Source organism: Bolinopsis microptera, chromosome 2, assembly GCF_026151205.1.
Source record: "Bolinopsis microptera isolate Bmic1 chromosome 2, MBARI_Bmic_1.0, whole genome shotgun sequence".
Taxonomy (NCBI): domain Eukaryota; kingdom Metazoa; phylum Ctenophora; class Tentaculata; order Lobata; family Bolinopsidae; genus Bolinopsis; species Bolinopsis microptera.
Window position 1 is genome coordinate 2,440,082 of NC_087073.1, and position 23,419 is coordinate 2,463,500.

Consider the following 23,419-nt stretch of genomic DNA (forward strand, 5'->3'; position numbering starts at 1 on the left):
ATTATCAAATTTTTGAATTTAGTACAATAAATAATGACAAATAAAACCCAGCGCCACTCTCAGCAGTCAAACAGGGCTTATAAATCTTAACTGCACCTGGGTCCTTTCACTAACTGGTGTGGTCAGGTCGACTTTAACAGCTTGAGTATTATATACCAGCTAGCTGCTAGCATACGCACTAACTCCACTAAAGTATATTAATTATAATAGTATAGTGTCTTATCTGATGTCATCATCTAGCGCCAAAATTTAGTTGGATATTATTTATGTGGTATGTATGTATATATTTTATTGGTTGATTGTGTAATAAATTGGTGATAAATAACAAAATTGTCTTTTCTAAAAAAAATTGTCTTTTCTCATGATGTGTTGCTAACCCCTATAAAGTAAAGTAAAATTAAGTAAAATTTATGACATAAAATATATCATCGCACTATATGTGAAAAATAGTTAATAAATATTTCCCCACCAACATTAATTAGTTATCAAATACACTATTTTTCTAAAAAAATATTAAAACATTATCTTATTTTAAATGAGGTGCACTTAAGATTAATCTTTACCTTTTTTGCCTTTGAATAGCTTAGAGTCTTAAACTTTGGCTTAAAATGACCGCAATACACATACTTACATGTCACTATGAATTAGTGGTTTTAAAGGTAACGTTGTAGCGCGATGCGTTACTGTGCCAGATCGGCGAGATGCGCTACTGTGCCGCGCCGAGCTGCCATGAATTGACATCGAGCTGCCATGAATTGACATCGTCAATTAAAAGGTAACGCTGCTAAATTTCAGGGCAGGGCTACACAGCCAAATCTACAGGTGTTTTTAATTGCACAATTGGAGACGCACAATAGAATTTGACGGATGTTACTCGTCTAAATTTCTTCGAACTAGCGCGCGCCGGGCCAGACCATTAACAATGGTCAAAAGAGAATTAAACTTTAAGACAAACTGAACCCCGAACTCCCGAAGCGAACAAAACCTACGATTTGTTTTCAGATCATTTTTTACCATTGTTAATGATCTGGCCCGGCGCGCGCTACTTCGTAGCACTTGCCAACATTTCGAGAAGAAAGCAGCGCGCGCTACTTCGAAGAAATTGAGACGAGTAACATCCGTCAAATCATTTTTGAGCAAAATTAAAAATAACAAATAAATTGCATTAAAGTAATTTTGATTTATTGGATCGGTAATCAAAACTAATTATATTATGTAATAGTATAAAGGTTTGGCGAAGGTTTATAAGTAGTGCAATGATTTACTTAGCCGCGCCGTGCATCAAATAATGTAGACCATAAATCTTCGGTATATCGGCAAAAATTGCCGCAAAATGCACCAGGGCACTATACACTATAGTTGGCATGGCAGCATGACTGGACGTCTAACTTTTTTATTTATTTTGGCGTTTTAAATTTATTTTGGCGAAGCTTATTTGTTATTTGCATGCCACAGGGGGATATGAAACCAAGTTTTCGATCAAACGCTGCCATTTGTAGTCAAATGTCGCCAACATGACAGTTGCTCTCGTCCAATGGAGTCACTGCATTTTGCAAGTCATTACGCATAGTTGAATTACATATATTCGTATGCAAAGCTTGGCTTACATAATGCAGTTGACCATTGTTAATAGTTTGGCCCGGCGCGCGCTACTTCGTAGCACTTACCATTTCGAGAAGAAAGCGGCGCGCGCTACTTCGAAGAAATTTAGACGCGTAACATCCGTCAAATAATGCAGCGATTTCAAATTGGACGAGAGCAACTGTTGGCGACGTTTGATTACAAATGGCAGCGTTTGATCGAAAACCTAATTTCGTATCCCCTGTGGCATGCAAATAAGCTTCGCCAAAATAAATAAAACGCCAAAATAAATAAAACGTTAGACTTCCAGTCACGCTGCCATACCATGCCAGCTATAGTGTATAGTGCCCTGGCATGGTGCATTTTGCGGCAATTTTTGCCGATATACCGAAGATTTATGGTCTACATTATTTGATGCACGGCGCGGCTAAGTAAATCATTACACTACAAAACCTTCGCCAAACCTTAATACTATTACATAATATAATTAGTTTTGATAACCGATCCAATAAATCAAAATTACTTTATAATGCCATACACTTTATTTGTTATTTTTAATTTTGCTCAAAAATGATTTGACGTATGTTACTCGTCTAAATTTCTTCGGAGTAGCGCGCGCCGCTTTCTTTTCGAAATGTTGGCAAGTGCTACGAAGTAGCGCGCGCCGGGCCAGATCAAAAAATAAAATAAATAAAAATAAAATAAAATAAATAAATAACTAAAAAGTAAGGCGCGCCGCTCATAATCACATATTTACACCATGTAAGGCCGACCAAAACAAAGCTACTTGTCTATGTTACTGAAGGAAGTTGGGACAAACTCTAAAGAGGAACTGCGAACCCTGATGCGGGACAGGGATATATTGAGGGGCTTTCTGGCGTAGATCGGAATTAGCTCCGACATAGTAGTAGTAGTAGTACACCATTTAATGACAATCGAGTGCTAAATTAATATTCGTTATTTGCACAGTTTCCCAGTTAACTTATATTTAACCAGTTTGGTTTTAATTATTTTTATCCATAGCTCCCTGCTTTGGAACGAACAGATCAAAGCATGCATCTCTATAGTCAAATCGTATGATTTGTTGGATTGTAAGGAATTTAGTTATTAGAGAAAAAGTTGCTACATATAAGCTTAAGGGCTTTAATGCGTATTCTGGTAAGAGGTTTGCCTTCATTAGACAAAGTGCCTGGGATTAGTATCCCAACTTAAAGAAGTGATCTATCCCAGACCACAAACTTTCCACTGTCATATAAAGCTATGCTCTGTCCTTGATATCGGTTTCTGTTTTGCTTGTTAAAAAAATGTTGGTGCATGATTCCACTTTAAAAGTGTGCAATTTTTACTCCGGATTCGGACTCAAAACATGTACACAGTAGACCCACAAATTCATAAAAACTAACAAATTGGCGAAGGTTTCAAAGTATGCCATAATTTTGCTTAACATCAGATTAGGATTTCAACCAAAGCAAAAACTAGAAAAGCTTTATTTCTTTCAGTTACTTACTTGGGTTACTTGGGTTGGGTTCCGAGCTAGAGTGCTACCAGGCCAAGAATGTCTTGCATCTCCACCACCAAGTAGTAGCGTGTCGGTCCAGTGTACCCAGGTGTTGGTGGAGTGTCAGGGAATTCATTGAGGAAAGCATCAAGAGCAGGTTTGAAAGTGGTCAATGTTAGGAGGGACTTGATGCTAGGAGGGACCACATTGTACAGTGCAGAGGCTCTAGAGGCAAAGGAGTTGAACCTCAGCTTCAGGTTATTGACACTAGTGTACTTGGAGGACCCTAGTGGTCGTATACACGTAGTTCCGTATCGTGAGGTTTCGCGGAAGTTGATGTTCATACTGTTTGGAGCGAGATTGTTATAGATCTTCCAAACTAGGATGATAGTGTATCTCTCACGCCGCCTTTGAAGGGAGTACATAGACAGGCGACGGAGGCGTTCCCAGTAGTTGAGATTTCCAAGACCCTGGATTTTAGCAGTGAAGGATCGTTGAACTGCTTCGAGTTTAATAATTTCGCACTGCATGTGAGGAGACCACAGAGGACAGCAGTATTCCAGATGAGATCGTACGTAGGACTTGTACAGGAGCATCATGGTCGCTACATCCCTGGAGATGAAGGTAAAGTAAAAGTAAAGTAAAGTAAAAATGATGACATAACATCATCACACATGTCTACAAAGTATCAAATCACTATATGGAAAAATATAAATATCTTACCACCAAAATTAATAAATTATTAACTACAACTTTATTTTAAAATTTCAAATAAATTCAAAAAGCATCCCCAAAAGATAACCCTATTCATACTTCCCAGTGGAATAAAGATTTATAAATCGCTTTTTTGCCACAAAAGGGTGGAAATAAAGATAATCGTTATGCTTCTCTTTATTACTAACATAGCTAGGTCCTTCAATTCTCCCTAATACTTCATTTGAAACATTCCAAAAATGTGAATCATTAGAAATATCCTTAGAAATCATGTCTTTCTTAAACCCTTCTAATTTAATCTTAAAACTTAAAACAGTCACAGAGTTCTTAACATCTGGAGGAAGTTTGTTCCAGCAAGGAATAACTCGCTCTGGAAGAAATGAACTTTGGAGATTCCTAATCTTTGCCATACTCTTACAACATCTGTTGGATGATACAAGATTAAGACCGGATCTGCTCACTTTGAACAAATCTGAGCCGTACTCGGTCAAACCATTAATAACCTTAAAAGCTTCAATAAGGTCCCCACGTATTCGCCGCTCTGCCAGCGTTGTCAAATTGAGAATTTCCAGTCTACGGCTGTAAGGAAGAGTACCCACCTCATTAATAAGACGGGTAAACCGCCTCTGGACGCTCTCCAGCTCCAAAACAATCCCCCAACTTCCATGAGCCGCAACTGGATTCCACAATTGGACACAATACTCTAGATGAGGTCTTATTAAAGCTTTATAGATGGTTATCATAACTCCTTTTTCCCTTATTACTAAATTCCTTATAATCCAACATATCATACGATTTGCTTTAGAAATGCATGCTTTTATCTGCTCATTCCAAAGCAAGGAGTTATGGGTAATAACCCCCAAGTCTTTTTCCTGAGCAGATGCTTCAAGTTCTACACCATTAACAAAATAATTTAAGTTAGGATTACTATTAAGATTAACATGAACTACTTTACATTTGGCAGGTACTCTCCCAAACTTCCAATTCTGCAATGTCATCAGCAACACTCTCATGTTTAGCCGCATTACCAATCAGCTTAAGATCATCAGCAAATTATTTTATTTTATTCTTTACTAAATCAGGTAAATCATTTATATACAGCAAAAATAAGAGAGGGCCTAAAACAGAACCCTGAGGGACACCAGATAGCACGTGTTTCACCTCAGACCATTGTCCTTCTACAGAAACTTTCATAGTCCTATCTGTCAGAAAATCCTTTATAACATCTAATACTTTTCCCCTAACACCAAATCCTTCCAGTTTAGACAGAAGTCTAAAATGGGGGACTGTGTCAAACGCCTTACTGAAGTCAAAATACAATAGATCAACAGGGGCCCCCTCATCTAATATGTCAAGAATGCTGTCAAAAGTTTCTAAAAGATTTGATAAACAAGATTTACCCTTAACAAATCCGTGTTGATGCTTGGAAAACCGGTCTATAATTTAAGGGGTCAGATTTCATACCCTTTTTAAACAATGCTACTACAGATGCAGACTTCCACACTGTGGGTAAACAACCTGTTTCTGAACACTTCTGAAACAACTTAGTTACTGCTTCGACAAAATTGTCGTCATAAGCCAAAGATTTTAGCAACTTTGGATGGACTCCATCCGGACCTGAACTCTTAAAAATATTAAGGTTTAAAAGTTGCTTCTTGATATCAGCACTACTAACTTGTAAATCATCAATAACATCTTTATTATAATCCAAAGTATCATTTTTTGGAAGAGGGCCAGGTGGTTCGTTTAAAAACACTGAGGTGAAAGCACTTGCAAGTACCTCAGCAGACTCAGCAGAACTGTCTGTACGCGTACCATCTCCCCTATTCAAAGAAACCGCACTTGATTTAACTTGCCTTTTATTACGTAAATAAGAGTAAAAAGACTTACTATTTATCTTTAAATTATAGATGTTTTCTTCTTTTCATAGTTAACTTTAGCTTTAACTTCAGCGTAGCACCCAGCTAGCCATGTTTCTGGCTTTGGCAGACTTCATCGCTATGTGAGTGCGCCAGTTGAGGTCTGGGTCGATATAGACACCCAGGTCCTTCACGTGGTTAAAACCCCTAAGAGTCTCTCCAGATGGTAAGATGTAGGGCTGCTTCAAGTCCGGTAGTGAAAATAATATTTAATAAACTATCAAAGTTGGCATTAATTTGAAACTTACTTTGATACCCTTGAGCAGGCCCAACTATAAACATTTCCTGCATCCAGCTTGTGATCTTGACTGATAATTTTGAATGTTATAGTACCTTGAAATTCTTAAATGAGTGCAAGGGGAGAATTTTAACCCCGCATTCTATTATACTATATATGTTAGCATATGTAATTTCTACTACTAGACAATGTTTCATGTAGGGTATGCTAGACGAAAAGTATAGATGGATTGCAGAGTGTTTTCGAGACACTATGGCTGGGGTGTTTGGAGGCATTACAGCTGTTTATTCTACTCAACCTCTTGATACGACTAAAGTTAAAATGCAGACATTTCCTAATGAATATCGTTCTGTAATAGTGACATTATCGAAAACTTTCAAGCAAGAAGGCATCAGAGGTCTGTATGCTGGATCCATTCCTGCTGTTCTTGCCAATGTTGGTGAAAGTGCAGTAGCATTCCTGGCTTATGGAAGGATCAGTTCTATAGCTCAATATATGACTGGCAGTAAAAGCCATCAAGAGTTATCCTTGTTGAGTCAAGCTTTCTGTGGGGCTGGCTCTGGAGCATGCGCTTCATTTGTCCTTACACCCACTGAACTGGTTAAATGCAGACTACAGACTCAGTATATCACTGGAAAAGCTGCAAAAGGTGTACCCACCACACCATTTGCCATGTTCATGCACATTGCTACTAAAGAGGGACCTCTAAAACTTATGAGAGGGTGGACGCCAACATTATTGAGAGAAACGTGGGGCTATTTTTATTTCTTTGGTGGCTATGAAGCAGCAAAAAAGGTTCTAATGAAAGATCCTGATGAAATTTCTTTATGGAAAACTGCTGTGTCAGGCGGTGTTGGTGGAACAATGTGTTGGGGATTTGCTTACCCAATAGACGTCGTCAAGTCTCAGGTTCAGGTGGGGTCTCTTTCTCCTTTAAATGCAATGAAGAACATTTACAGCGAATTTGGTTATAAGGGATTTTTCAGAGGAATAACTCCTTGTTTAATGAGGGCCTTTCCTGGTTGTGGAGCCTTGTTCGTAGCAGTGGATTATACAAAACTAGCCTTTGACAAGGTAGTCTTTAAGCCTTACTAAACTAGAGGTAAATATTTATGAATTTAATTTGAAATTGAGAATTTTTACTCTTACTCTTGTAATCTGCTTATATTTTATAAATGAACGGGTTTCTGATCTAGGTTTAAGTTATTAATAGGTTAAATAAGTTATTTATTGTAGCAATATATTAATACAGCTTGATCTATGATGTTATTTTAATGGAAAGATGTCATGTAATAGTTTGGACGCAGAAGATGAATCCGAGATTGTGGAACCAGATGATACGGTTTTTGAGGCATTTTAATACGGTCATTTTAGTCTGTTAAAGTAATTTCAGAGTGCTGGAAATGGTTTCACGGTGTAGGGGGATGTGTTTACTAACTATTTTGACGTCAAAATTATCGCCAGAGGCTCCCTAAGTCATGGAATGAACGGAATGAACAAAAATGAATTTTTTTTCTAAAACTCATCGGATTGCCCCAAAACAGGTCGGAATCGTTTGGTATTGACCCTTATAGTGTTCCTACAAAGTTTGGTGGCCCTAGCACTCCCAGAACGCCCACTAGAGACTTGATTCCATTTCCGTATCAAAAAGCTGGTTCCTGAGTATCCGATATTGATACGGTCATTTCAGTCTGTTAAAGGGGCAGCAGAGTGCTGGAGATGATTGTACGGTGTAGGGGGATGTGTTTACTAACTATTTTGACGTCAAAATAGTCGCCCAAGATTCCCCGAGTCATGGAATGAACGAAATGAACAAAAATGAACATTTTTCTAAAACTCGTCGGATTGCCCCAAAACAGGTAGGAATCGTTTGGTATTGACCCTAATAGTGTTCCTACAAATTTTGGTGGCCCTAGCACTCCCAGAACACCCATTATACCCTTGGCTGGATTCAAGAATTTAGAACCAGTTGAGCAGATAAAACGGATTTTGAGAAATTTTGTCTGCTTGTGTTGCTGCAGAGAGTTGAATTTGGTTCAACAGTATTCAAACAAGATGTGTTCCAACTTAGTTTTGTAGCCCTACTAGTTTCAGAACGTCCACTAGAATCCAGTTTCCATTTTCTTCCAAGAAGCTGTAGACAAGGTTGTTTGAAATTTAAATTTAACCTCTCTGGTAATACAACTTTTTACTTGGATGGATTTCAATAATTAAAGAGAGCAGATTGTTACTTTGTTATTTTTGAGATTTGATTTTTTGATATCATATGTACAAATGTATAAATCAGTTTCTACAAATTGTAACAGCAATTGGCAGTAATAAAGCGGTAGTAATAGTTTTGCACAACATCAATCATAATATCATTCAATACTTCAATACCTTCAAAATAATTTAACTCGGTTATAATAATTTAAACGCAGATCTAAAAGAATTAAGCACAGTAGTAGGATGAAGTTCCAGGCAAGGTTGGAGGAAGGTAGAGGTGAAGCTGTGGGTAAGGATAGTAGGCTGGGAAGGATCCATTTCTGATCCCGCGAGAGCAAATCCAGTTCCAAGTGAGAGCAAATCCAGTTCCAAGTGAGAGCAAATCCAGTTCCAAGTGAGAGCAAATCCAGTTCCAAGTGAGAGCAAATCCAGTTCCAAGTGAGAGCAAATCCAGTTCCAAGTGAGAGCAAATCCAGTTCCAAGTCTCGACAAGCTGCTTATCATTTTGTTCAGGAGGTATGGGAGCCCGGAGGAAGAATTAGGGTTGGTTTCTGAAGAGGTAGTGATACCAAGATAGGGGATTAGGGGATGTTAGGTAAGTGCTGATAGCCGATAGGTGCTCCCTAGCTAGTTATAACAAGCTATTTTGTCCCATTCGTAAATATCTAAGCTTTTGTTGATCTGAAACTCATTGTCTGGAACTGTTGTTATCAAATTCTGGAACTGTTGTAAGCTTTGTCTGGATCCAGCAGGAGAAGGGGGAAGAAGGAACTCTGTAGCAGGACAAGAAGGCGCAGTCTTCTTTCTTCACGACCAGTTGGCCGCACAAACAATCAGATCACATTCAAAATTACATCATATCTCTCATTGCCAGTAATAAATAATTTAAGTTTCACAGTTAACTCCATCCAGTAATTATTATGATAGTAGTTCAAAATACAAACCAATAGAGCAATGGTCTTTCAACGTTATCTATCTTTGCATCCTGAAGTGGGTTAGGTGAAAATTCGTCGACCGCACGTAATCGTAGATTCAGAGTGTAAACAAAATTTGTGAAAATGGGGATCGTACAGTTATTTTTCAAATCTGACAGTTGAGAAGTCAAGAAACGTTCTTTTATCAGGCTAAACGAAATATATCAAACTCGAAAAGCTGATATTTGCAAATTTATCGAATGAAAAACATGATTCATCTTTAGGTGTATATTTTCATGATATCTAGGATGCAACTTGGAATACTATATATTATATATATACTACAATGTACTGCAATTCAGAAAATTCTAACGCCTAAGACTGATGAACGAAAGACTTAGACCTGAAATCAAGTTTAAAAGATCTCAATGTTACTTTATTGTGCATTCTAGGAGGCTTAGTGGTAGGAGGGACAAACCTATTCTCTATGAAGCTTTGCCTTACCTTAGAGCGGATCATTGGGCCTCTTAAGTGCTCGTACTGACGGGGATGATGTCCCTTAGATAATGCCCACAAGAAACCTAAAGCCAAAGGACCACAATCATAAGAATTACCCTGCACCTGCGTATCAATATACCTAACTAAAGTAGTGAGAGGTCTTAACTTAAGAATACAGTGAGTGATGGACTTATCTAAAACAGTACTGTTCTCTAAACTAGCTGAGGTTTTCATGGAGTCAAAAATTTCTACAACATGAGGTTCACTTATGAAAGTAAGGGCGTTAGATATACAGAACCAATGTAAATTACTAGGATTAATTATCTGGATAAACTTACTGTCAACTGGACTAAAACTACTATAACTATAAGGACTGGATAAGCAAGTGTCTTGAAATGAAAATGAGTTGGAACGATGAATTCTACACATGTTGCTATAACTATTAACTATAATATCATCATACCATGTACTAGAACTTTGACAAATATCATATTGCTCCGAATACATACTAAGTCTTCCTGTGTCGGAGTGAGTGAGCCAGTTACTAGATACTGAAGTTGATTTTGATTCCTGCACTAACCTTAATCTTCTTACGCTTAGCACCAGCTTGTGACGGCTGTGCTCTCTTAAAGCCTGAGGACGGTTCAAAATCAAATATATCAAGTACTGGGCGCTTACTTTTATCAACACTAGGTGCGGGCTTAGACTGATCAGAAACAGGGGTACTTAACTTAAAGATTACAAGACAGGCTGAACGTGAAAATTCTAGGAATGCATGTTTAGAGAGTAGATTAGACTTAGTGTTGGAAAACTCATAGTAATGATCGTCTAGACGTATAAAGCTTGAGTATGAACCTTGACCAGTCTTACTTACAAATGCTAGGGTAATCGAATTGAGCTGACTATCTGCATATTCAACATCGAAGTGTGTACGAACACCATTCAGCTGTTTGGTGTCGTCACACTGAGTCATGATTATGAAGTCGGTATTCGAGCTCAAGGATTCAACTATCGTACTAAGACCAATACCCATGTTCAAGGAAGTTGTCGCTGACATCTCAACCAGGACTCCGAGTTTTCGAAGGTCTGGGAGGAAAGCAACGGAAAAGATAGAGCAAGGGTCCGTGGTAGATCCATCAGCGCCCATAACTTGCTTATCAATTTCTTTCTTCATCCTAAAATGGGTTATCTGATCGTAGGAGGACTTACCTAACGCAAATGAAATAACTTCGTGGCTCAAACATTTCTCCTCCTTCAGAATAGGTTCACCTAAGTTACTAAAAGCAACAGAGTACACTCAGAATTAAAAGCAGAACTGTCATCAGAAGGATCCTGAAGAACAGGCGTTGGATGGGGAGATTTCAAATCACCAGTAGGTGGAGCATCAAAACGGGCTGATGTTGTAGATTTATCAACACCGTTTCGAGTCAGAATTCCCAAATCATCGACAACACACTCTTCTCCAGCATCTTTCTCAGCTATACGTCTGAATTTCTCATTAATGGCCTTGTTATGTACACTAGTAAGATAAGAAACAAATAAGATGTGTTGCTCAGGAGACATTTCATTACAAAAACTCTTAGTAAGTGCAAGCACGTGGTTTTGCTGCTCAACTACAGAAGTGTTCAAATAAGGAGCAAGATTAGTACACTTAACCGACCTTAGGTATGTATCAGAAAGAGTTTGATTAGACTCATGAAAGATATCAAACAGTGAAAGTACAGAAGTCATTAAGCTAATGGGATGAACAGTGTCATGATTATAATTGCCAATATCAAGCTCACTAGTTGTGAAGGTACTGTGGTTAAATAAAACTGATTTACGGCCATCCTTTAACATCTCAGATTTGGGATCCTCAGGGTCACCTAAGCGTCCTCTATGAGGTCTAAAGAAACCTGGATAGTGATGCTCCATATGATTGGCCCAAGTAGTGGCTATATCAGAAAAGTTAAAACTAGGTTGAACTTTGAAAGAAGTGACAAGATTGGCATAGTCTGAGACTGATTCAGGTAACGTGAGGAATTTAAGGCCATAACAAACACCATGACGACAAAATGCCCGTAACACACCTCCTGACTTACCAGAAATCTTAGTGAAATTCTTACGGATAACCGAGTATAACTGTGTATTACCCTCACTATCTATAGCCTAGCTGCCATATGAGCCTTACCACACGTGTATCTATGTTCAATGAATTACAAATATCCTTTAAGTGCTTATAAGAGTTTTTGGAATTTACTAACTGCTCAATACGCTCAAGAGGTAGCGTAATCTCCTCAGGTCTATCCTCAGAAATAAGGGACCTGGTGTAGGGATCTATACTACTGAAATTCTTGGAGCTAACTATAGGTGGAAGGGTCAGTCCTAACTTAACTGAAAAGTGCTCAAGATTCTTATTGAAATGTTGAGATTTATTATCTAGCAAACCCCTGGCCAAATTATGCCTAGAACAATTATCATGCAACAATGAGGAACTGCCATACTCATGATTGGTAATCTCACCAGGCTTTACGTCAAAACAGACACTACGGATAACATCATAAGTCAAGTACACAGGGAAGTAGCCACAACGATAACAATTCAAATGCTCATCTAGATTCAAGTCCTTAAGAGCCATATATGCTTTCACAGCATTAAGTAATAAATGGATGTTATAGGCCTGGTCAGTAATAACTTTCATGATATCAAAAAAGAGGAAAGGGAAGTGTTCTTGGTCCAAGCAGCAAGGGTAGCCTCCATAAGGGTAATTGAGAAAAATGAGTTATTATTATAATTAAAATATCCATCAGAATGCTCGGAATACCTATATTTCAAAGAACAACTAGGACAAGACTTAGTGATTACTTTAATACCTGTCTTCTTTTCATACAAAGTAAATATACAGCCACGATACTTATGTTAGAAGTTATAAGATCTATGTCACATTTATTACACTTAGTCTCTAGTGGAGAGAATTCTGACTTAGGCTTTATCTGCTTAAACTCACGAACGTCAAATGGTATCCTCTTGTTATCGAGAATATAATCCATCATCTGCTCAGCGAGTTCAAGTTCCTTCTCATCCACTTCGTCTTCAGGACGTGACTCACAAGCAAGGGATCAGTCTCCGAGACGAGGACAGCAATCTTCCTATGTATGCAGGATTTAATTCCACAAGCACACTTAGTAGTCTTCGATACTCTGTCATAAGTAACTAGTACACGACTTAACTTGCTATAGTATTTCGGTTTCTCATCACAGCAAACACACTATAATAAATAGCTCGAGGAGTTCTCGAATCATTCACCATAATGGGCACATATTGCTTGATGACAGGAAGACCAAAATCTGTAGCAGTTTTACAGAAAGCTTTAATACGATCCTCATCCTCCTTAAAACTGTCATATGACGTAACGTTATTCATTAAATCAGGAAGTAAAGGCAAGTTACGATTGATACAAGAGGACACGTGTTTACAAATGAAGCTAGGATTAAGACTGCCACAATGGAAATCATGCATATCTTTACAAAGGTCATCAGAGCATTCCCAGCCGTTCTTAGTGTGGACAACATGCACAGGACAAGCAAGACCTTGAGTACTTTTCCTCACGAGATAAGTTCCGGTTTTCACACAGATCAGCTCAGCTTGGAGAAGTCTCGAGGAAGTTTGATTTGTGCCAGAACTGGTAGAAATTGCATCTCCCGAATAACCTGAAGAGGTGTGCACTTTCTTACTTGTACAAGTCTTCAAGTGCTCCTCCATTCTAGGTAAATGTGCATGGGACTTATTACAAAATTTACAATGAAAATGTTTACGTTGAGTCGGAGAACCTGAAGAAGTCAATCTTACAACACAAGCGTCTAACATTAGCCAACACTCTCTTAAATCAGGACTAATAGGATTTACAGGGTTAGGACAGACATTGGTCGATTCAGAACTCTTGGAGTCAACAGTTACTGTTTCAACTGGATCACACGTACAGTTTGCCGGGGCAGAGCCGACTTCCTCAGAACGTGGTTCAACAGTTTGATCATGCACGGGGGTTGGCATTACAAAATTGAGACCCTTGGAACAGGTGGACATGTGAGTAAAAACCCTAGGAAATTGATGATAAAGATATGTTCCACAAAATAGGCAGTGAAAATGAACCTTCCTATCAATTTTGTACTTGAAATGATCCTTTTCTCGACATAACATCTTGGTTTTGTACTCATCTAAAATAGCCTTAACATCAGGGTCTGTAGATTTAAGCTGGGAAAGATAATATGCAACATGTTCAACTGTACCAAATCTGGGAGGTGTGGTGTGATTAGGGTCAACCGGCTGGATCCTGCTAACTCCATCGTCAGTACGTGACTGAGGTGAACAAGATGAGGCTGATGAGATGGGTGGATCAGATGATTTGGGTTGAGCTGATGATTTGGGTTGAGCTGACGATTTGGGTTGAGCTGATGATTTGGGTTGAGCTGATGATTTGGGTGGATCAGATGGTTTGGGTTGAGTTGATGATTTGGGTTGAGCTGATGATTTGGGTTGAGCTGATGATTTGGGTTGAGCTGATGATTTGGGTTGAGCTGATGGTTTGGGTTGAGCTGATGGTTTGGTTGGATCAGATGGTTTGGGTGGATCAGCTGATTTGGGTTGAGCTGATGGTTTGGGTGGATCAGATGGTTTGGGTTGAGTTGATGATTTGGTTGGATCAGATGGTTTGGGTGGATCAGATGATTTGGGTTGAGCTGATGATTTGGGTGGATCAGATGGTTTGGGTTGAGTTGATGATTTGGTTGGATCAGATGGTTTGGGTGGATCAGATGATTTGGGTTGAGCTGATGATTTGGGTCGAGGTGATGATTTTGATTGAGCTGATGATTTTGGTTGAGCTGATGATTTGGGTTGAGCTAATGATTTGGGTTGAACTGATGATTTGGGTTGAGCTGATGATTTGGGTTGAGCTGATGATTTTGGTTGAGCTGATGATTTGGGTTGAGTTGATGATTTGGGTTGAGTTGATGATTTGGGTTGAGCTAATGATTTGGGTTGAGGTGATGATTTTGGTTGAGCTGATGATTTGGGTTGAGCTGATGATTTGGGTTGAGCTAATGATTTGGGTTGAACTGATGATTTGGGTTGAGCTGATGATTTTGGTTGAGCTGATGATTTGGGTTGAGTCGATGATTTGGGTTGAGTTGATGATTTGGGTTGAGGTGATGATTTTGGTTGAGCTGATGATTTGGGTTGAGCTGATGATGTGGGTTGAGCTAATGATTTGAATGATTTGGGTTGAACTGATGATTTGGGTTGAGCTGATGATTTGGGTTGAGCTAATGATTTGGGTTGAACTGATGATTTGGGTTGAGCTGATGATTTGGTTGAGCTGATGATTTTGGTTGAGCTGATGATTTGGGTTGAGTTGATGATTTGGGTTGAGCTGATGATTTTGGTTGAGCTGATGATTTGGGTTGAGCTGATGATTTTGGTTGAGCTGATGATTTGGGTTGAGCTGATGATTTGGGTTGAGTTGATGATTTGGGTTGAACTGATGATTTGGGTTGAACTGATGATTTGGGTTGAGCTGATGATTTTGGTTGAGCTGATGATTTGGGTCGAGCTGATGATTTGGGTTGAACTGATGATTTGGGTCGAGCTGAAGATTTGGGTTGAGCTGATGATTTGGGTTGAGCTGATGATTTGGGTGGATCAGATGATTTAGGTGGTACAGATGAGTTGGGTGGTACAGATGATTTGAATGAGGGACGAGAGGAAGACAGTTCCTTAATACAATCTAGACGATGTTTGGAAATAGATGGATCAATCTTTACATAATCAGAAAACTTGGGCAAATCTATATCTGAACGTTTCAACTTCTTACTCTTAAACTTAGGTGCTTGCTCGAAATCCTCGTCTGAGTCGACAGAGGGTTTGACTGAACGTTTACGTGACTGATTATCTAACTTGGCACCTAGTTCCTTCCTATTCTGGATTACCTGTTCGGCAGAACAAATCATAACAGAGTACGACTTGTCTGGCCGGACTTCCTCAACAGAATGAAACAACTGGTCAGAGTATCTAACTAAAATCTTAGAACTTATGGAGGTGTGGAAACTTGCAACTATTCCATCTAATACTTTCTGGCTCTCCAAGAGATTAAACTTAAGAGACCTATCAGTTATTATGCAGCTATATAAATTTAAGAGAGCCTCTACAGAGCCATCCTTATCTAGTGAGCAGTGGTCAGAACATTCATAAACATCTAAAGTGTGCTTACAGGGGAAAAAGTGCTTAAAGAACAGTTGCAACTTATCAGATAAAGGAAACATGAACTGAACTAAGGAACTACAAAACAATCTAACGTGGGGTATCTTAGGACCTGACTTAAGATCAGAAATGAACACATAAGAACCACACTCTAACCGCAGTACTACAGAGGAGCACACGGTCAGGGGGTCAGAATAAGCATGTGATAAAGGAGGCAAAGCATCCTGGATATTATGATAATATACACCTAAAGATGAATCGAACTTGTGGGAGTCACGAATGAGCTCAACCACGGCTTTTACCTGAGATGTATCCATAGGGAGTAGTCGTGTTGACTGAGTTAGCTGTAAAAAACAGCCAATAAGTAAAACTCAGATAGGGAAAAGTGTAGTCAAAGAACTGGTTGTAGGAAACAACACAGTCAGATAGGAGTAGGAAGGGAGGACTCAGAACTAGTTGTAGAAAACAACGTAGTTTAGAGTAAAGTAGGCAAAGAAGACAGGCACGTAGCGTAAACTACAAAATAAAAATGTGTATTTGAAAGATAGAGCTTAAAGTCGAAATGTCAAAAGATTGTACTCAGTGTGTGAAATAGTAAACTGAAAACCGGGTGAGCTATATTTCGCGCGAGGGGTATTTATACCCGCTTCATCGTGACAGGGATAACGAGCCAATTGTTTACAAACAAGCAGCAAGCATGTGAATCCTTCTTGATAAGGTCAGATCACGTTTGATCGCGTGCAGGGTTCTTGTCTCCGATAGATCAGATCATTGTCTTCTAAGAAGATCATATCCTCGTTCTTGCCCCCTCCAGTGGATCTCATCATTACTCGATAAGCATCGGATCAAATGATTGCCTCAAAAACCGTATCATTTGGTTCCACAATCTCGGATACTCATGAACCAGCTTTTTGATACGGAAATGGAACCAAGTCTCTAGTGGGCGTTCTGGGAGTGCTAGGGCCACCAAACTTTGCAGGAACACTATTAGGGTCAATACCAAACGATTCCGATCTGTTTTGGGGCAATCCGACGAGTTTTAGAAAAAAAATTCATTTTTGTTCATTCCGTTCATTCCATGACTCAGGGAGCCTCTGGTGACAATTTTGACGTCAAAATAGTTAGTTAACACATCCCCCTACACCGTACAACCATTTCCAGCACTCTGAAACTACGTTAACAGACTGAAATGACCGTATCAAAATGCCTCAAAAACCGTATCATTTGGTTCCACAATCTCGGATACTCATGAACCAGCTTTTTGATACGGAAATGGAACCAAGTCTCTAGTGGGCGTTCTGGGAGTGCTAGGGCCACCAAACTTTGCAGGAACACTATTAGGGTCAATACCAAACGATTCCGATCTGTTTTGGGGCAATCCGACGAGTTTTAGAAAAAAAATTCATTTTTGTTCATTCCGTTCATTCCATGACTCAGGGAGCCTCTGGTGACAATTTTGACGTCAAAATAGTTAGTTAACACATCCCCCTACACCGTACAACCATTTCCAGCACTCTGAAACTACGTTAACAGACTGAAATGACCGTATCAAAATGCCTCAAAAACCGTATCATTTGGTTCCACAATCTCGGATACTCATGAACCAGCTTTTTGATACGGAAATGGAACCAAGTCTCTAGTGGGCGTTCTGGGAGTGCTAGGGCCACCAAACTTTGCAGGAACACTATTAGGGTCAATACCAAACGATTCCGATCTGTTTTGGGGCAATCCGACGAGTTTTAGAAAAAAAATTCATTTTTGTTCATTCCGTTCATTCCATGACTCAGGGAGCCTCTGGTGACAATTTTGACGTCAAAATAGTTAGTTAACACATCCCCTACACCGTACAACCATTTCCAGCACTCTGAAACTACTTTAACAGACTGAAATGACCGTATCAAAATGCCTCAAAAACCGTATCATTTGGTTCCACAATCTCGGATACTCATGAACCAGCTTTTTGATACGGAAATGGAACCAAGTCTCTAGTGGGCGTTCTGGGAGTGCTAGGGCCACGAAACTTTGCAGGAACACTATTAGGGTCAATACCAAACGATTCCGATCTGTTTTGGGGCAATCCGACGAGTTTTAGAAAAAAAATTCATTTTTGTTCATTCCGTTCATTCCATGACTCAGGGAGCCTCTGGTGACAATTTTGACGTCAAAATAGTTAGTAACACATCCCCCTACACCGTACAACCATTTCCAGCACTCTGAAACTACTTTAACAGACTGAAATGACCGTATCAAAATGCCTCAAAAACCGTATCATTTGGTTCCACAATCTCGGATACTCATGAACCAGCTTTTTGATACGGAAATGGAACCAAGTCTCTAGTGGGCGTTCTGGGAGTGCTAGGGCCACCAAACTTTGCAGGAACACTATTAGGGTCAATACCAAACGATTCCGATCTGTTTTGGGGCAATCCGACGAGTTTTAGAAAAAAATTCATTTTTGTTCATTCCGTTCATTCCATGACTCAGGGAGCCTCTGGTGACAATTTTGACGTCAAAATAGTTAGTTAACACATCCCCCTACACCGTACAACCATTTCCAGCACTCTGAAACTACGTTAACAGACTGAAATGACCGTATCAAAATGCCTCAAAAACCGTATCATTTGGTTCCACAATCTCGGATACTCATGAACCAGCTTTTTGATACGGAAATGGAACCAAGTCTCTAGTGGGCGTTCTGGGAGTGCTAGGGCCACCAAACTTTGCAGGAACACTATTAGGGTCAATACCAAACGATTCCGATCTGTTTTGGGGCAATCCGACGAGTTTTAGAAAAAAAATTCATTTTTGTTCATTCCGTTCATTCCATGACTCAGGGAGCCTCTGGTGACAATTTTGACGTCAAAATAGTTAGTTAACACATCCCCCTACACCGTACAACCATTTCCAGCACTCTGAAACTACGTTAACAGACTGAAATGACCGTATCAAAATGCCTCAAAAACCGTATCATTTGGTTCCACAATCTCGGATACTCATGAACCAGCTTTTTGATACGGAAATGGAACCAAGTCTCTAGTGGGCGTTCTGGGAGTGCTAGGGCCACCAAACTTTGCAGGAACACTATTAGGGTCAATACCAAACGATTCCGATCTGTTTTGGGGCAATCCGACGAGTTTTAGAAAAAAAATTCATTTTTGTTCATTCCGTTCATTCCATGACTCAGGGAGCCTCTGGTGACAATTTTGACGTCAAAATAGTTAGTTAACACATCCCCCTACACCGTACAACCATTTCCAGCACTCTGAAACTACTTTAACAGACTGAAATGACCGTATCAAAATGCCTCAAAAACCGTATCATTTGGTTCCACAATCTCGGATACTCATGAACCAGCTTTTTGATACGGAAATGGAACCAAGTCTCTAGTGGGCGTTCTGGGAGTGCTAGGGCCACCAAACTTTGCAGGAACACTATTAGGGTCAATACCAAACGATTCCGATCTGTTTTGGGGCAATCCGACGAGTTTTAGAAAAAAAAATTCATTTTTGTTCATTCCGTTCATTCCATGACTCAGGGAGCCTCTGGTGACAATTTTGACGTCAAAATAGTTAGTTAACACATCCCCCTACACCGTACAACCATTTCCAGCACTCTGAAACTACTTTAACAGACTGAAATGACCGTATCAAAATGCCTCAAAAACCGTATCATTTGGTTCCACAATCTCGGATACTCATGAACCAGCTTTTTGATACGGAAATGGAACCAAGTCTCTAGTGGGCGTTCTGGGAGTGCTAGGGCCACCAAACTTTGCAGGAACACTATTAGGGTCAATACCAAACGATTCCGATCTGTTTTGGGGCAATCCGACGAGTTTTAGAAAAAAAATTCATTTTTGTTCATTCCGTTCATTCCATGACTCAGGGAGCCTCTGGTGACAATTTTGACGTCAAAATAGTTAGTTAACACATCCCCCTACACCGTACAACCATTTCCAGCACTCTGAAACTACTTTAACAGACTGAAATGACCGTATCAAAATGCCTCAAAAACCGTATCATTTGGTTCCACAATCTCGGATACTCATGAACCAGCTTTTTGATACGGAAATGGAACCAAGTCTCTAGTGGGCGTTCTGGGAGTGCTAGGGCCACCAAACTTTGCAGGAACACTATTAGGGTCAATACCAAACGATTCCGATCTGTTTTGGGGCAATCCGACGAGTTTTAGAAAAAAATTCATTTTTGTTCATTCCGTTCATTCCATGACTCAGGGAGCCTCTGGTGACAATTTTGACGTCAAAATAGTTAGTTAACACATCCCCCTACACCGTACAACCATTTCCAGCACTCTGAAACTACGTTAACAGACTGAAATGACCGTATCAAAATGCCTCAAAAACCGTATCATTTGGTTCCACAATCTCGGATACTCATGAACCAGCTTTTTGATACGGAAATGGAACCAAGTCTCTAGTGGGCGTTCTGGGAGTGCTAGGGCCACCAAACTTTGCAGGAACACTATTAGGGTCAATACCAAACGATTCCGATCTGTTTTGGGGCAATCCGACGAGTTTTAGAAAAAAAATTCATTTTTGTTCATTCCGTTCATTCCATGACTCAGGGAGCCTCTGGTGACAATTTTGACGTCAAAATAGTTAGTTAACACATCCCCCTACACCGTACAACCATTTCCAGCACTCTGAAACTACGTTAACAGACTGAAATGACCGTATCAAAATGCCTCAAAAACCGTATCATTTGGTTCCACAATCTCGGATACTCATGAACCAGCTTTTTGATACGGAAATGGAACCAAGTCTCTAGTGGGCGTTCTGGGAGTGCTAGGGCCACCAAACTTTGCAGGAACACTATTAGGGTCAATACCAAACGATTCCGATCTGTTTTGGGGCAATCCGACGAGTTTTAGAAAAAAAATTCATTTTTGTTCATTCCGTTCATTCCATGACTCAGGGAGCCTCTGGTGACAATTTTGACGTCAAAATAGTTAGTTAACACATCCCCCTACACCGTACAACCATTTCCAGCACTCTGAAACTACGTTAACAGACTGAAATGACCGTATCAAAATGCCTCAAAAACCGTATCATTTGGTTCCACAATCTCGGATACTCATGAACCAGCTTTTTGATACGGAAATGGAACCAAGTCTCTAGTGGGCGTTCTGGGAGTGCTAGGGCCACCAAACTTTGCAGGAACACTATTAGGGTCAATACCAAACGATTCCGATCTGTTTTGGGGCAATCCGACGAGTTTTAGAAAAAAAATTCATTTTTGTTCATTCCGTTCATTCCATGACTCAGGGAGCCTCTGGTGACAATTTTGACGTCAAAATAGTTAGTTAACACATCCCCCTACACCGTACAACCATTTCCAGCACTCTGAAACTACTTTAACAGACTGAAATGACCGTATCAAAATGCCTCAAAAACCGTATCATTTGGTTCCACAATCTCGGATACTCATGAACCAGCTTTTTGATACGGAAATGGAACCAAGTCTCTAGTGGGCGTTCTGGGAGTGCTAGGGCCACCAAACTTTGCAGGAACACTATTAGGGTCAATACCAAACGATTCCGATCTGTTTTGGGGCAATCCGACGAGTTTTAGAAAAAAAATTCATTTTTGTTCATTCCGTTCATTCCATGACTCAGGGAGCCTCTGGTGACAATTTTGACGTCAAAATAGTTAGTTAACACATCCCCCTACACCGTACAACCATTTCCAGCACTCTGAAACTACTTTAACAGACTGAAATGACCGTATCAAAATGCCTCAAAAACCGTATCATTTGGTTCCACAATCTCGGATACTCATGAACCAGCTTTTTGATACGGAAATGGAACCAAGTCTCTAGTGGGCGTTCTGGGAGTGCTAGGGCCACCAAACTTTGCAGGAACACTATTAGGGTCAATACCAAACGATTCCGATCTGTTTTGGGGCAATCCGACGAGTTTTAGAAAAAAAATTCATTTTTGTTCATTCCGTTCATTCCATGACTCAGGGAGCCTCTGGTGACAATTTTGACGTCAAAATAGTTAGTTAACACATCCTCCTACACCGTACAACCATTTCCAGCACTCTGAAACTACTTTAACAGACTGAAATGACCGTATCAAAATGCCTCAAAAACCGTATCATTTGGTTCCACAATCTCGGATACTCATGAACCAGCTTTTTGATACGGAAATGGAACCAAGTCTCTAGTGGGCGTTCTGGGAGTGCTAGGGCCACCAAACTTTGCAGGAACACTATTAGGGTCAATACCAAACGATTCCGATCTGTTTTGGGGCAATCCGACGAGTTTTAGAAAAAAATTCATTTTTGTTCATTCCGTTCATTCCATGACTCAGGGAGCCTCTGGTGACAATTTTGACGTCAAAATAGTTAGTTAACACATCCCCCTACACCGTACAACCATTTCCAGCACTCTGAAACTACGTTAACAGACTGAAATGACCGTATCAAAATGCCTCAAAAACCGTATCATTTGGTTCCACAATCTCGGATACTCATGAACCAGCTTTTTGATACGGAAATGGAACCAAGTCTCTAGTGGGCGTTCTGGGAGTGCTAGGGCCACCAAACTTTGCAGGAACACTATTAGGGTCAATACCAAACGATTCCGATCTGTTTTGGGGCAATCCGACGAGTTTTAGAAAAAAAATTCATTTTTGTTCATTCCGTTCATTCCATGACTCAGGGAGCCTCTGGTGACAATTTTGACGTCAAAATAGTTAGTTAACACATCCCCCTACACCGTACAACCATTTCCAGCACTCTGAAACTACGTTAACAGACTGAAATGACCGTATCAAAATGCCTCAAAAACCGTATCATTTGGTTCCACAATCTCGGATACTCATGAACCAGCTTTTTGATACGGAAATGGAACCAAGTCTCTAGTGGGCGTTCTGGGAGTGCTAGGGCCACCAAACTTTGCAGGAACACTATTAGGGTCAATACCAAACGATTCCGATCTGTTTTGGGGCAATCCGACGAGTTTTAGAAAAAAAATTCATTTTTGTTCATTCCGTTCATTCCATGACTCAGGGAGCCTCTGGTGACAATTTTGACGTCAAAATAGTTAGTTAACACATCCCCCTACACCGTACAACCATAATTATCTATTTTTGATCCAAAATATAGTCAAAATAACGTTGGTTCCAAACCGTATCAAAACCGTATCAAAACCGTATCATTGGTTCCAAATTGGTTCCAAAATCTCGGATTCATGAACTCTTTGGACGATTAAAAGTTTATTTCATCCGTAAATTAATATTGCAGCTGTTGATACTTATGGAAATGTAAATGTTCCTTTAGTCTACAGTGAAAATTTTGTAATTTGTATTATGTTGACAATTTGGACACTCAATGGATACTGAAGCAAACTGTTCAAGGTATATTTAATGATCACTTTCCACATGATGAATGCAAACCTAAAGTCTCGTCCTCTTGTCTTCCCGACTTCTTACCCAAGGTGGAGTGGAGGGAGTTGGCTGCAGGGGAGCAGTAGAAGGGTGTCAACCCGAGAGAAGGGTGTCAACCCGAGAGAAGGGTATCAACCCAAGAGAGTATGTTTCCATGATCCATCCTAGCGTGGCCTAGTCTAGCGAGTTAGCTAGATATTCCGTTTGA

General features: G+C 39.9%; 4 protein-coding genes across 4 annotated transcripts in view; 2 read left to right on the forward strand and 2 right to left on the reverse strand.

Moving 5' to 3' along the window:
* Window positions 1–23,419, forward strand: part of LOC134811576 (alpha-aminoadipic semialdehyde synthase, mitochondrial-like) — a 70,712-nt gene that overhangs the window by 6,545 nt on the left and 40,748 nt on the right. The window lies entirely within an intron of this gene.
* Window positions 3,115–3,678, reverse strand: LOC134826309 (uncharacterized). The gene has a single exon (XM_063838640.1). It carries the CDS (start codon window positions 3,676–3,678, stop codon window positions 3,115–3,117), a length of 564 nt encoding a protein of 187 aa, XP_063694710.1.
* LOC134811226 (mitochondrial ornithine transporter 1-like) lies at window positions 6,149–7,248 on the forward strand. The gene has a single exon (XM_063817994.1). The coding sequence runs from the start codon at window positions 6,155–6,157 to the stop codon at window positions 7,043–7,045; it is 891 nt and encodes a 296-aa protein (XP_063674064.1). The 5' UTR covers window positions 6,149–6,154; the 3' UTR covers window positions 7,046–7,248.
* Window positions 9,467–15,551, reverse strand: LOC134826310 (cell surface glycoprotein 1-like). Its single transcript, XM_063838641.1, has 5 exons — window positions 15,416–15,551; window positions 13,696–14,372; window positions 10,148–10,273; window positions 9,574–9,690; window positions 9,467–9,472 (listed from the first exon to the last, which is right to left on the reverse strand). Exons 1-5 carry the CDS (start codon window positions 15,549–15,551, stop codon window positions 9,467–9,469), a joined length of 1,062 nt encoding a protein of 353 aa, XP_063694711.1.

Excerpts from the sequence above, each read along its gene's own strand:
- LOC134826309 (XM_063838640.1), bottom strand. The coding sequence starts at position 3,678 with ATGATGCTCCTGTACAAGTCCTACGTACGATCTCATCTGGAATACTGC.
- LOC134811226 (XM_063817994.1), top strand. The coding sequence starts at position 6,155 with ATGCTAGACGAAAAGTATAGATGGATTGCAGAGTGTTTTCGAGACACT.
- LOC134826310 (XM_063838641.1), bottom strand. The coding sequence starts at position 15,551 with ATGATTTGTTCTGCCGAACAGGTAATCCAGAATAGGAAGGAACTAGGT. Across the intron at positions 10,274-13,695 it reads AGTACAAAATTGATAGGAAG|TCTAAGCCCGCACCTAGTGT; the intron begins GTTCATTTTCAC and ends GTTTCTGATCAG. Across the intron at positions 9,691-10,147 it reads CTAAGCGTAAGAAGATTAAG|GTGCAGGGTAATTCTTATGA; the intron begins GTTAGTGCAGGA and ends ATTGATACGCAG.